The 13,178-nt window shown below is 43.3% G+C and overlaps 1 protein-coding gene across 2 annotated transcripts in view; it reads right to left on the bottom strand.

The window, feature by feature from the left end:
- Positions 1-13,178, bottom strand: part of LOC143283658 (centrosomal protein of 135 kDa-like) — an 88,346-nt gene that overhangs the window by 55,046 nt on the left and 20,122 nt on the right. The window contains exons 1-2 of one of the 2 annotated variants that reach the window (XM_076589874.1): positions 6,664-6,786; positions 2,044-2,172 (exon numbers count right to left, since the gene is read on the bottom strand). In XM_076589874.1, coding sequence (XP_076445989.1) covers positions 2,044-2,172; positions 6,664-6,783 — 249 coding nt within the window. In that variant the 5' untranslated portion in view covers positions 6,784-6,786. Of the gene's footprint in view, positions 1-2,043; positions 2,173-6,663; positions 6,787-13,178 lie in introns of those variants that run through there. The other variant, XM_076589873.1, reaches the window with a different exon arrangement.

Genomic DNA, 13,178 nt, shown 5'->3' with positions numbered 1-13,178 from the left:
GTTCTTTTTCTGGGGGACAGAATTTTGCTTGCTTGTTTGGGAAAAGAAATTTTGTCTCTTGCTAGGGAAAAGAAGGGAAAAAGAATTATTGTCTATTCCTAGGGAAAAGAGTGAATTGTCTATTCCCAGGGAAAAGAGTGAATTGTCTACTACTTGGGATTTTTTATTTTATTTTATTTTTTTATCTTCTGCTTGGAAAAAGAATATTGTCTATTGTTGGGAAAAGAATTTAGTTTACTGCTTGGGAAAAGAAATTTTTGTCCATAGCTTGGGAAAAGAATGTTGTCTACTGCTTTGGAACTTTTTCTTTTTCTTTTTTTTTTGTCTCTTGCTAGGGAAATGTACTTTTCCAAATGAATGCTTGGGAACAGAATTTAGTCTTTTTTTATTTTTTTAATTTTTACATCACTCTGTGTGGTGTGTGTGTAAATGATGCATATGTGAAATGTTTCCATGACCCAGTGGGAACACAAGATAAACTTCTCTTGCCTTGCCCTCTTTCCACAGATAAAGGGAGGGAAGTGTGATGGTGATGTTCTTGGATTATGCTGTGCAATTAATACAGGTGATACCTGTCTGTTGAGGTGAGAGATGTGGATACCTGTATGTTGAGGTGGGAGATGTGGATACCTGTTTGCTGAGGTGGGAGATGTGGATACCTGTATGTTGAGGTGAGAGATGTGGATACCTGTATGTTGAGGTGGGAGATGTGGATACCTGTATGTTGAGGTGAGAGATGTGGATACCTGTATGTTGAGGTGGGAGATGTGGATACCTGTATGTTGAGGTGAGAGGTGTGGATTCCTGTAATTTGAGGTGAGAGGTGTGGATACCTGTATGTTGATGAGAGATGTGGATACCTGTATGTTGAGGTGGGAGATGTGGATACCTGTATATTGAGGTGAGAGGTGTGGATTCCTGTAATTTGAGGTAAGAGGTGTTGATACCTGTATGTTGATGAGAGGTGTGGATACCTGTTTGTTGAGGTGAGAGGTGTGGATACCTGTTTGTTGAGGTGAGAGATGTGGATACCTGTATGTTGAGGTGAGAGATGTGGATACCTGTATGTTGAGGTGAAAGATGTGGATACCTGTATGTTGATGAGAGATGTGGATACCTGTATGTTGAGGTGACAGATGTGGATACCTGTATATTGAGGTGAGAGATGTGGGTACCTGTATGTTGATGAGAGGTATGGATACCTGTATGTTGAGGTTAGAGGTGTGGATACCTGTCTGTTGAGGTGAGAGGTGTGGATACCTGTCTGTTGAGATGACAGGTGTGGATACCTGTCTGTTGAGGTGAGAGGTGTGGATACCTGTATGCTGAGGTGAGAGAGATGTGGATACCTGTATGTTGAGGTGAGAAGTGTGGATACCTGTATGTTGAGGTGACAGGTGTGGATACCTGTATGTTGAGGTGAGAGATGTGGATACCTGTATGTTGAGGTGGGAGATGTGGATACCTGTATGTTGAGGTGAGAGGTGTGGATACCAGTATGTTGAGGTGAGAGATGTGGATACCTGTATGCTGAGGTGAGAGATGTGGATACCTGTCTGTTGAGGTGAGAGGTGTGGATATCTGTCTGTTGAGGTGAGAGGTGTGGATACCTGTATGCTGAGGTGAGAGATGTGGATACCTGTCTGTTGAGGTGAGAGGTGTGGATACCTGTATGTTGAGGTGAGAGGTGTGGATACCTGTATGTTGAGGTGAGAGATGTGGATACCTGTATGTTGAGGTGAGAGATGTGGATACCTGTATGTTGAGGTGAAAGATGTGGATACCTGTATGTTGAGGTGAGAGATGTGGATACCTGTATGTTGAGGTGAGAGGTGTGGATACCTGTATGTTGAGGTGAGAGATGTGGATACCTGTATGTTGAGGTGAGAGATGTGGATACCTGTATGTTGAGGTGAGATATGTGGATACCTGTGTTGAGGTGAAATATGTGGATACCTGTATGTTGAGGTGAGAAGTGCGGATACCTGTATGTTGAGGTGAGAGATGTGGATACCAGTATGCTGAGGTGAGAGATGTGGATACCTGTATGTTGAGGTGGGAGATCATGCGTTCGTTGGAGCGGTTCTTGGACTCCAAGGCCACCACATCGGATGACCGGCCTCCGTCCAGCATCTTGCTCAGTCTCTCTATCTCCTCATCACGCCCTTCCACCTGGAACACACATGTGCTGTGCTGTTCACCTGAACCGCCGTCATTAACCGTTAAAAAACAACACACATTTAACTGCACTGATGTCATTTCTTCTTGGTGGTAAACTTGGCTCTGATGATGCGGGAGTTGACAGGTTCCCAGCTGATGAGTGCCCACTGTGCCTCTGGTGCCAGCATCAGGGCCACACCCTCCGTGTGGGGGGCTCCATCCTCTGTGTGTCCTGAATACAGCAGTTGCTCTCCAGATGAAAGTATCATCTGTCCTGACTGTAGCCACCTTGTCTCACTCAATCCTAGCACTCCGATCTTGTAGTTTTTCATCTCTCTCGCTACTTAGATGGTTCTTCCTGCTTCATACATCGTCCTGATGTTCCATGTGGCTACTCGCGTTGTTGTCCTGGGTGTCAGAAGGGGAGTCAGCCTTGCAGTTTCCTTTTGGCTTTCACTGCACCGCGTCATAAGTTACCGGGATGGAGACCCTTCCTTGCCCAGGTGAATGTTTTGGTTCTTTGTCATCGATGCTTCTGTAACTGGTCTTTTTTACAGGCAGGGTAGTTAACCCTATGCAAACCCCTTTATCCTCCGGGCGAGGTGGTCCTGCCTTAGTCGCCTCTTAGGACATGCATGGCAGGGCAGTGGGTCTATTCTATCAGTGCCCAACCCACAGGGCAGTATCATGAGAGTACAGCCTTGTTAAGTGGTCTGAAACCTTGACGGACCATCACAGCATCACCACCCCCTGTCATCCTTCATCATCCATGAAATATTGAAGAAAAATTGTCAAAAATTCTCAGACAAATAAATCAGATAAAATTAAATAAAAGAAACAAATAAACAAAGATTAAAAACTAAATAAATCAAAAATGAAATAAAACCAGACTTGCAACTGACACATTCATTTCTTTTGAAGGTTAACTTAGTAACCAAAAAATCTTTCCGTTTTAAATGTGTTTACATGGAGTAGCTGTGTATTTGTGTGGAGTATAATGCCTGCCTGCTTGTATGTGGTGTGTATACTATATCTACGCATGTGCATGTATGTGCTTGTGTATGTGTGCATGCGTGCGTGCGTGCGTGTGTGTGTGTGCATGCGTGCATGTGTGTGTGCCCATGTGTCTGTGTGTGTGCGTGCGTGCATGTGTGTGTGTTTATGCACAACATTATCAGATCTCTCCGCCCACCATTTGAATTAACCTTCCCCAGCCAGTCAGGAACATATCCACACTTGGAGGGGGGGAGGAAAACTGGGAGTACAGTGCCTTTCCCTAGGACACAACACCATGCCGAAACAGGTCATCGAACCCTGATCACTGGTGAACACTGGACCACAAGTCTCACGCCTAACTGATTAAGCCACTGCACCTCCTTGATGAATTACTGATCTTAAAAGTGCTTCGCTCTTTATATTCATCCATCTCCACCATCACACACATGTGTATACAGATGGACATAAAGTTTTCAAAAGTCCAAATACATGCATTCACACATCACACACACAAGTATGCACACAAGCAAGCATGCACACATACACGCATACAGTCATTTGGATGAGACAATAAACCAAGGTCCCATGTGCAGCATGCATTTAGCACACGTAAAAGAACCCACAGCAATAAAAGGGTTGTCCCTGGCAAAATTCTGTAAGAAAAATCCACTTTGATAGAAAAACAAATAAAAAAAAAGTGCAGGCAGGAAAAGATACAAAACAATGGGTGGCGCTCTCAGTTTAGCGACGTGCTCTCCCTGGGGAGAGCAGCCCAAATTTCACACTGAGAAATCTGTTCTGACAAAAAAGAGTAATACAATTATACCATACAATACACAATATAAACAATATCAAATCAACTGTCCCCTGACTGTAAGTAAGTATTTGACAGGCAACCTCTCTGAGGCAGCTGCATCTGAACAAAAATATAAAACAGTTTCAACAAGAGTTCAACTTCTGATATCAAAATGAAACACAAATGCACACACACACAGACACACAAACACACTTCTACTGAAGGCACCCCTAAAAGAAAAACAACAACATAAAAACAAAGAAATGTAAGACAGTAAAACCCAATCCTACCTTTGAAAAACCGCAACAACAAACACCACACCCTAACTAAAAAAAACCAAAACGACCCAAAACAAGAAAACAAAAACAAAATAAATTAATTCCCTAATTCTTCAAACATCTCCCTCAAAAGACAACAAAAAGACAGCCACGTCTTCCAACAACAACAACCAAAACACCTATCACAGTGTGAGAGCCAAAGCAAAGCAAGTCTGAACAGAACAGCAAGCACTCCAGTGTTTAACAGTCACTGATCTACCGCCCTGTCCCCACTCACCTACCCTCTTTCCTTTTGTCCTTCACACCCCTCCCCCCTTTCCCCCCATGGAATGGCTGTGTGTGTGTGTGTGTGTGTGTGTGTGTGTGTGACTGCTCTCTCCACATTGATTATCCACAGGAATGGGGGTGGGGGTGAAGGGGGTGAACGGGGAGGGAGATATCAGGTGTAGCCAACCCATGGACACAGGAGTCCCCTGCCCTCTTTACCTCCTCCCCTAGCCACCCCCCACCCCCATCTGTTTCAGTCCTGGTCACTGAATACCCCTAATTCTTCAGCTCCCATCCCCACCCCCATCTGTTTCAGTCCTGGTCACTGAATACCCCTAATTCTTCAGCTCCCACCCCCACCCCCATCTGTTTCAGTCCTGGTCACTGAATACCCCTAATTCTTCAGCTCCCATCCCCACCCCCATCTGTTTCAGTCCTGGTCACTGAATACCCCTAATTCTTCAGCTCCCATCCCCACCCCCGTCTGTTTCAGTCCTGGTCACTGAATACCCCTAATTCTTCAGCTCCCATCCCCACCCCCATCTGTTTCAGTCCTGGTCACTGAATACCCCTAATTCTTCAGCTCCCATCCCCACCCCCCACCCCATCTGTTCCAGTCCTGGTCACTAAATACCCCTAATTCTTCAGCTCCCATCCCCCCCCACCCCCACCCCCATCTGTTTCAGTCCTGGTCACTGAATACCCCTAATTCTTCAGCTCGACGTTGTCCTTGACAACACACTGTCCATGCAAAAAATTATCAGTCAGACATGTCAATCCTGCTACTTTCAAATGAGGTGCATCGGTTCCATCCGGAAATATCTGTCCACTGCCGCAACATCAAGACTTGTCGTTTCTCTCATTCTCTCTCACCTTGACTACTCTAACTCTCTATTGTCTTGTTTGCCTGCTTCATCCATTCAGTCCCTTCAGCGCATACAAAACTCTGCTGCCCGACTCATCCTCACAAAGAAAAGATCTGAGCACATCACTCCTCTTTGCAAAATCTCCACTGGCTCCCTGTCTCACACAGAATAAAGTACAAGATCAGCACTCTATGTTATAAATGTATTCACAAATCAGCCCCTTCCTATCTCTGTGGCTGCCTTCACCTCTACACTCCATCTCGCTCACTACGATCAGCTTCAGATCCACTCTGTTTACGCATACCCAGATTCAAGCTCTTGACTGTTGGCCGCCGTTCTTTCTCTGTCTCTGGACCTTGCTTTCGCTTTCGTCAAGTCTCCACACTCAGCTCTTTCAAGTCTGGCCTTAAAACCCACCTTTTCCCAAAATAGCCTCCCTTCCCTACCTCTTCCTTATCTTCAGTTTCTCCAGTTGGAGTTATGCATGCGTGTGAATGACTGGTGCGAAAGTGCTTTGATTTGTCTCTGCTCAAGATTCAGCGCTATATAAATACCATTATTATTATTATTAGCTCCCATCCCCACTTGCAATCACTCATTGCACACACACACACACACACACACACACACACACACACACACACACATCTATGCGTGTATACATAAGCATACACCCATGTATGCACATTTACTTTACGTATGTACCATGCACCACAAACTTATCTACAAATACAAATTACATGCATGTAAATTCACAACGCAGATGCATGAACTTAAACATGCAAACACACATACAAACACACACACACATGTAAAAAAAACAACACACACACACAGAGAAAAAACATTAATCTATGATTCACACACACACACACACACACACACACGCCAGCGCATGCGCGCATGCATGCATGCACACACACACACATATGTATGTATACGCAAGCATACGCCCATGTGTGCACATTTAATTTACATACATACAGTGCACCAAGCACTTCCATGAATTACATGCATGTAATCGATTCACAACACAGATGCAAGAGCATGTACAAACACAGTTACACACACACACACCACACACTTACCGGTATCTAGGATTCTCACACACAGGCACACACGCAAGCACGCACACACGCATAAAGCATATTATTTGCCTGCAGAACGCCTGATTTTTTATCATTATTTTTTTTGTAAACTATTCTTCACTTTACAAAGGCAGTCAACCATTCATTTCTCTTCCCACCCTTTCTGTTGTGCCTCGCTGAGCCTCTTTCAAAATGAACGACCAAACAATCACCTGGTCCTCCTCTACACTTCTCAAGGCTCGAAGACCTGTGCAAACCAGTGTCAGTGCTGCTCGCCCTGCTCTACACTGCCACTGGCAAATGCTTTTGGTGTCAGATTCATACAGCGTCATGCAAAGTGCACCGTCTGTTGAAATGTTGGACTCAACAATCCATGACCTAACCTTGTCACCTCATTTTAAACCCATCATCCCATGGCCATTATCTGTCGGATCCTGAGGGGAACTCTATTCTAGCTGTTGACTGGGGACTGATATCAGGACAATTAACCCAGTCAGATATACATCCTGACATGCACACAGTCAGAAAGATATTTAGACAGTGACACAGTTAAAAAGACATCTTGACATTCACACTCAGAGAGAGACATCAAGATGTTCACACAGTCAGGAAGACATCTAGACATTCACACAGTCAGGATGACATCTAGACATTATGTCTCAAAGACATCTAGACGTTCACACAGTCAGGATGACATCTAGACATTCACACTGCCAGGATGACATCTAGACATTCAGTCTCAAAGACATCTAGACATTCACACAGTCAGGATGACATCTTGACATTCACACTCAGAAAGAGACATCAAGATGTTCACACAGTCAGGAAGACATCTAGACATTCACACAGTCAGGATGACATCTAGACATTCAGTCTCAAAGACATCTAGACGTTCACACAGTCAGGATGACATCTAGACATTCACACAGCCAGGATGACATCTAGACATTCACACTCAGAAAGAGACATCAAGATGTTCACACAGTCAGGAAGACATCTAGACATTCACACAGGCACAAAGACATCTGCACATTCACACAGTCAGAAAGGCAACTACTTATTCACACAGTCAGAAAGACATCTTGGTATTCACCGACAGTCTGAAAGCACCAGAATTTAATACACTCAGTCAGAAAGACATCTACACATTCACATAGTCAGAAAGACATCTACTTATTCACACAGTCAGAAAGACATCTACACATTCACACAGTCAGAAAGACATCTATACATTCACTGCCAGTCAAAAAGCACCAAAATTTAATACATTCACACAGTAAGACTGACATACACACACTCACAGAGTCAGAAAGACATGTAGACATTCACACTGTAAGAACGACATACACACAGTCAGAAAGATATGTAGACATTCACACAGTCAGAAAGACATGAAGACATTCACACAGTCAGAAAGACAAGTAGACATTTACACAGTCAGAAAGACATCTAGACATTTCCGCAAGTCAAGAAATACTGGCAGCAGGCCACACACACACACACACACACAACAAAAACAAACAGACAAAAAACTCCAAAAACAAACATATACACACAAAACAAACACAACACACAAACACAACATACTCACATTACACAAGTATATGCGCGTGCACACACACACACACACACATACACACTCTTGCACATACATCACATATATAACACTCCCACCAACACCACCCACACACAACACACACACAACACCCACCCACTCCCACCTCTGCCCACCCCCCACATACAATCGCACTCTGTAAAAAGCCAGCAGCCCCGAGATCCGACCCAGAGCCTAAGCCCCCAGATGTTGATTTAGCTTACACCACTTGAGCAGCAGCCAGACACCACACAATATTTCCCATATTCCCCAGTCCACGCCGCAGGGCAGTGGTCACACACACACACAGTCACTGCCCTTTACCATGACGGATTAACCAGAGTACGCCTCACCACACCCAACATCTGCCATTGATCCCCGCTCTTGTGGGTCAGAACAATGACCCACTATCCCCCAACCCGCCCGCCTCCACCCCCTTAAAGCCCTTTTATTGGGGGGGATTTATTCACATTATTTTGATCTCATACATGCGCACAAGCTGAGGAGCGTGCGTGTACACACACTCAGACGTTGTACTCAAGCAGGCAAGCTTACATAGGAAGTGCATTTAAACATTTACAAGCATGGGGGTAGGAGAATTAATCTAGGATAAACAGAGATTTTCATTTCTTGCCTTCCCTGGATACATGTACTCAGTCATAGTATTTCTTTACCACCTAAAGCTCATCTCTCCTGATATTCGCTTCCTGACATTGCTTTGAATATATCTAAATCTGCCCCTTCCTATGTCTGTGACTGCCTTCACAACCTCTACACCCCATCTTGTTTCCACTGTTTCCGTGTTCCCACAGTCAGTCACTCCACAGTCGGCCGTCGCTCTTTCTCTGTCTCTGGACCCGACACTGGGAACAATTTCCCTCTGCCTCTTTGTCAAATCCCTGCAATCAGCTATTTCAAGTCTGGCCTTAAGACCTGCCTCTTTCCAAATCAGCTGCTCCATACCCTCCCTGTTTCTGGTCTACAGCGATTCTGGCTTTCTGTTCACACGTGTTTTGAATGTTTTGCCTTTCATCCCTCTGAATCAGAGCTGTGTGTGCATGTGAATGACTGGTGTGCAAGGGCTCTGATTAGCTTCTGAACAAGATTCAGCACTACTTCAATACCTTTTTATTACTATTCATATCATTATTATCTATTAATCATTATCATAATCATTTCATATTATATCATTATCATCATTATACAAAGGCAGAAACTGCAACACAGGAAACATATCTTGACAAACTCAGAGAGCCAATGGAGATGTCCATAAATTCCGTTATCAAAACCAAAAACAACAACAAAAAACAAACCAACCAAAAATCAAACAAACAAACAAACAAAAAAAACAAGCAAAAAAACCAAACAACTGCTGATATCTACTGTTGGACTAACTGATAAGATGTCATATATGCACAAATTTTGCTCATGAGAAAAACAAGAAAACAAAATTGTGTATTGCAAAACTTTTCATCATAGCAGATTTCTCTATGTGAAATTCAGGCAGCACCCCCCTAGCCTAGCCCCCCACCCCTCCCCCATTAACACACACACACACACATATGTATATAAAATTTTCCTTTTTTGGTCTGCAAGTGTACTTGTTTCACCATCACAGAAGAGTTTTCTACAGAACCGACACCAGGGAAAAAGCCTCACTGCCAAAGAAATGAAATCCTTTGGATATGCCGGTATGTTAAACAAAAGTCCAGAGAGCAGCATGCATTTGGTGCATGTAAAAACAAAAGAACCCACGGCAACAAAAGTACCGTCCCTAACAACACTCTGTAGAAAATAAATCCACTTAGATAGCAAAACAAATACATTTGAAGACCCCCCCCCCCCCCCAATAAAAAAAAGGGGGATGGGATGGGGAGGGGGAGGGTGCTGCTGTTGCTGCTCTGTGGTGGCACACTCTTCCTGGGGAGGAGAGCAGCTGGAATTTCACACACAGAAAATCTGTTGTGACAAAAAAAGTAACACAATACAATACAATACATGACAATACATGACAAGACTTGTCGTGTGTGGGCAATGAAGCCAGTGAACAGGAACTGTTCTTATTGATCCCTGGCAGACAGCACAGTCAAAAGGACAAAGGAAAACATCTCAACCTGATGGGCAAGTGTTGTTTTCCCTGTTTTGCATGACTGGTCGCACGCGCGCGCGCGCGTGTGTGTGTGTGTGTGTGTGTGTGTGTGTGTGTGTGTGTGTGTGTGTGTGTGTGTGTGTGTGTGTGTGTGTGTATCTGTTTTAATCAAAATATATACTGGTCATTCAAATCATACACAAAGGTTTATTCGCAGGCACAACAACAAGAAAGAACAACACCTACCACACTGCATGCAAGATAAGTCAGCTTGTGTCTCATCAATCACAAAGCTGTATATATATATATATATATATATATATATATATATATCTCCTGAATTTTGATTTGGTGTTCACTCTCTCTAATGTCAGATCCCTCCCACTGTCCCAGTGACATGTGCTTTGAAACATTCAAATAGGAACTGTGAGCTGTTCTTTACACCTCCCCTCCAACCTCCTCCACTCAACATCTGGAGTAAAAGTACCAGTCTGTGCCACCAATGGAACCAGGCACCACACACACATATCGTCCCATCTAGCCATGCTCAATTTGAAAGTGTTCCATTGATCCATCCGCCCATAACCACTCATGCAGAAAATGACATGACCGCCGGGGCCATGTGATGACCATGATAACTTCCCTGACCGACGGTCAATGTTCTCTGTGTCCATTCCTCCAGCACTGAATGCTGTTGTTCTTCTGTGACTGGAATATATTTCCATGCAAATGCTGATATTTTATTCTTTTTTTTTGTTTTTTTTTTTGGCTTTTTATGATTTCCATTTCTGCCTGAATGAACGTGTGCATGAGTGAGTGTGAGACAATGTGTGTGTGTGTGTGTGTGTGTGTGTGTGTGAATGAATAAGAGAGGGAGAGAGTGTGTGGGTGTTTTGTGTAGAAGTTTGTGCATGCTTACATGTATATGACAGAAAGACACACAAAATGAGAAAGATTTACAGAACTGAGAACCAGACAGAAAGACAAAGGTGAGAGTGCATGTGTGAAACTGATAAGTATGAATATTTCACACAAACTCAAAGTCTTGATGCTCGTGTGTGAAAATGTGTGTTTGCAGATGTGCATGTGTGTATGTGTACACACTTGTGTGTGTGAGTGGTGTGCATGTGTGCATGACACAGAGAGAGAAAGAGAGAGAGAGAGACAGAGAGACAGAAACAGACACATGGAGAGACAGAGATTGGCAGCAACACAGAGTTACAGTGTTTGCCTGGAGAGTGTATGTGACCATATCATGATCACCCAAAGTAACTCATATGCTTGCTCACACACGCACTCAGTGACTGAATCCAGCACACAGCACTCTCAAATCACAATCAGTCCTCTTGCTGTGGGTGAACCAGAGCTCTGGGATCTATAACCAAAGACAGACTGTGAGAGGGCAACAAAAAAAAAAAAAAAAAAAAAAAAGGGGGGGGGGGGGGGGGGGTGGAAAAGAAAGAAAAAAGGAGAAGTCACAAATCTGCCCTGTTGAAGTAGTTTGCTTTCGTGACAATAAAACTGCTCAGTTTATCTATGTCTCTCTCTCTCTCTCTCTCTCTCTCCATTTCTATATATATATATATATATAGATAGATAGATAGATAGATAGACAGACAGATAGATAGATATGTTGTTGGTGTTGTTGTTGATGGTGGTGTTCTGGTGTATCACCTTACACACAGTTCCCACTGTTTTCAGCATTTTCGCATTATCCCAACCGCAGTTTTGCCATACAAATCTGTGACTGCGGTTTCTAAAAGTCACGCAGGCTGTTTTTAAAAAAATTTTTTATTATTATTTTTTTTATTATTAAAGCCTGTTCCTTCCTCTCTCCATTATACCTCCACATCTCACTGGGTTTTCCTTTTCCCTTTCAGCCTTGCGGGTTGTGTATAAATAATTGCTGCAAGGCTTTTAGTCGCACACTGGCAGGCAAACAGCGGTTCCATTAACCCCTGTTCCGGTCCACTGCCCACTGCAGTTCCCCACACAGCCAGACCGGCAGCAGAGCTTTAGGGGAACAGCCTGTCAGCCATTGTTAGCGGCATGATCCGGGTGGCTTACTTTTCATCAGTATTTCTGGGCTCTTCTTTTTGTTCATCATTGTTTCAGGGCTTCTTTCTGTTCATCATTGTTTCAGGGCTTCTTTTTGTTCATCACTGTTTCAGGGCTCTGCTTTTTGTTCATCATTATTTCAGGGCATTGCTTTTTGTTCATCATTATTTCAGGGCTCTGCTTTTGTTCATCATTATTTCAGGGCTCTTCTTTTTGTTCATCATTATTTCAGGGCACTTCTTTTTGTGTTTCATCATTATTAGTTCAGGGCTTTTTTTGTTTGTTTGTTCTTCATCATTATTTCAGGGCTCTTCTTTTTGTTCATCGTTATTTCAGGGCTTTTTTTGTTTGTTTGTTTTTCATCATTATTTCAGGGCTCTTCTTTTTGTTCTTCATTATTATTTCAGGGCTCTGCCTTTTGTTTTTCATCATTATTATTTCAGGGCTTTTCTTTTGTCATTTATCATTATTTTAGGATCCTAACCTAACATCCTCTCAATGGTAGCCAAGACATCAACAGCACTGCCCAGACTAAAACCTGTAATGAAGGACAGCAACATCACCATGAAATACAAGGTCAGACTGCTGCGTGCATTGTTAGACTGCTACTTCCATCTTCCTGTTGGCATTCAAGACATGTATCCTCACTGTGGATTTGGAGAGAATCCAAGCTACAGAAATGAGGTGTTATCGCAAGATACTAAACATCAGATACAGTTGTAGCCAAGCGCTTAGCTTCAGAAACTGCTTCTGATAGCACTCTTAGGCTTCAGATACTGCTTCACGCACAAGCTGTATAGCAAATGCTTTTTTTTGCAACTAACTTGTTGGTCTGCAATGACCCGCGCAAAATGTGTGACGCCATTCCCGGTTTGAATGCAAATCCACTTTTAGACAAAGGCTCCAACCATTTATTAAATCAAGTCTCTGTATTGTTCACTGTAATATTTGTTGTGCTTACACACACTTTAATCAGTTAGAAGCAT

This window comes from Babylonia areolata, chromosome 7 (genome assembly GCF_041734735.1).
Source record: "Babylonia areolata isolate BAREFJ2019XMU chromosome 7, ASM4173473v1, whole genome shotgun sequence".
NCBI classification, from domain to species: Eukaryota; Metazoa; Mollusca; class Gastropoda; order Neogastropoda; family Buccinidae; genus Babylonia; species Babylonia areolata.
This window is presented reverse-complemented; position numbering and strand designations above follow the sequence as displayed.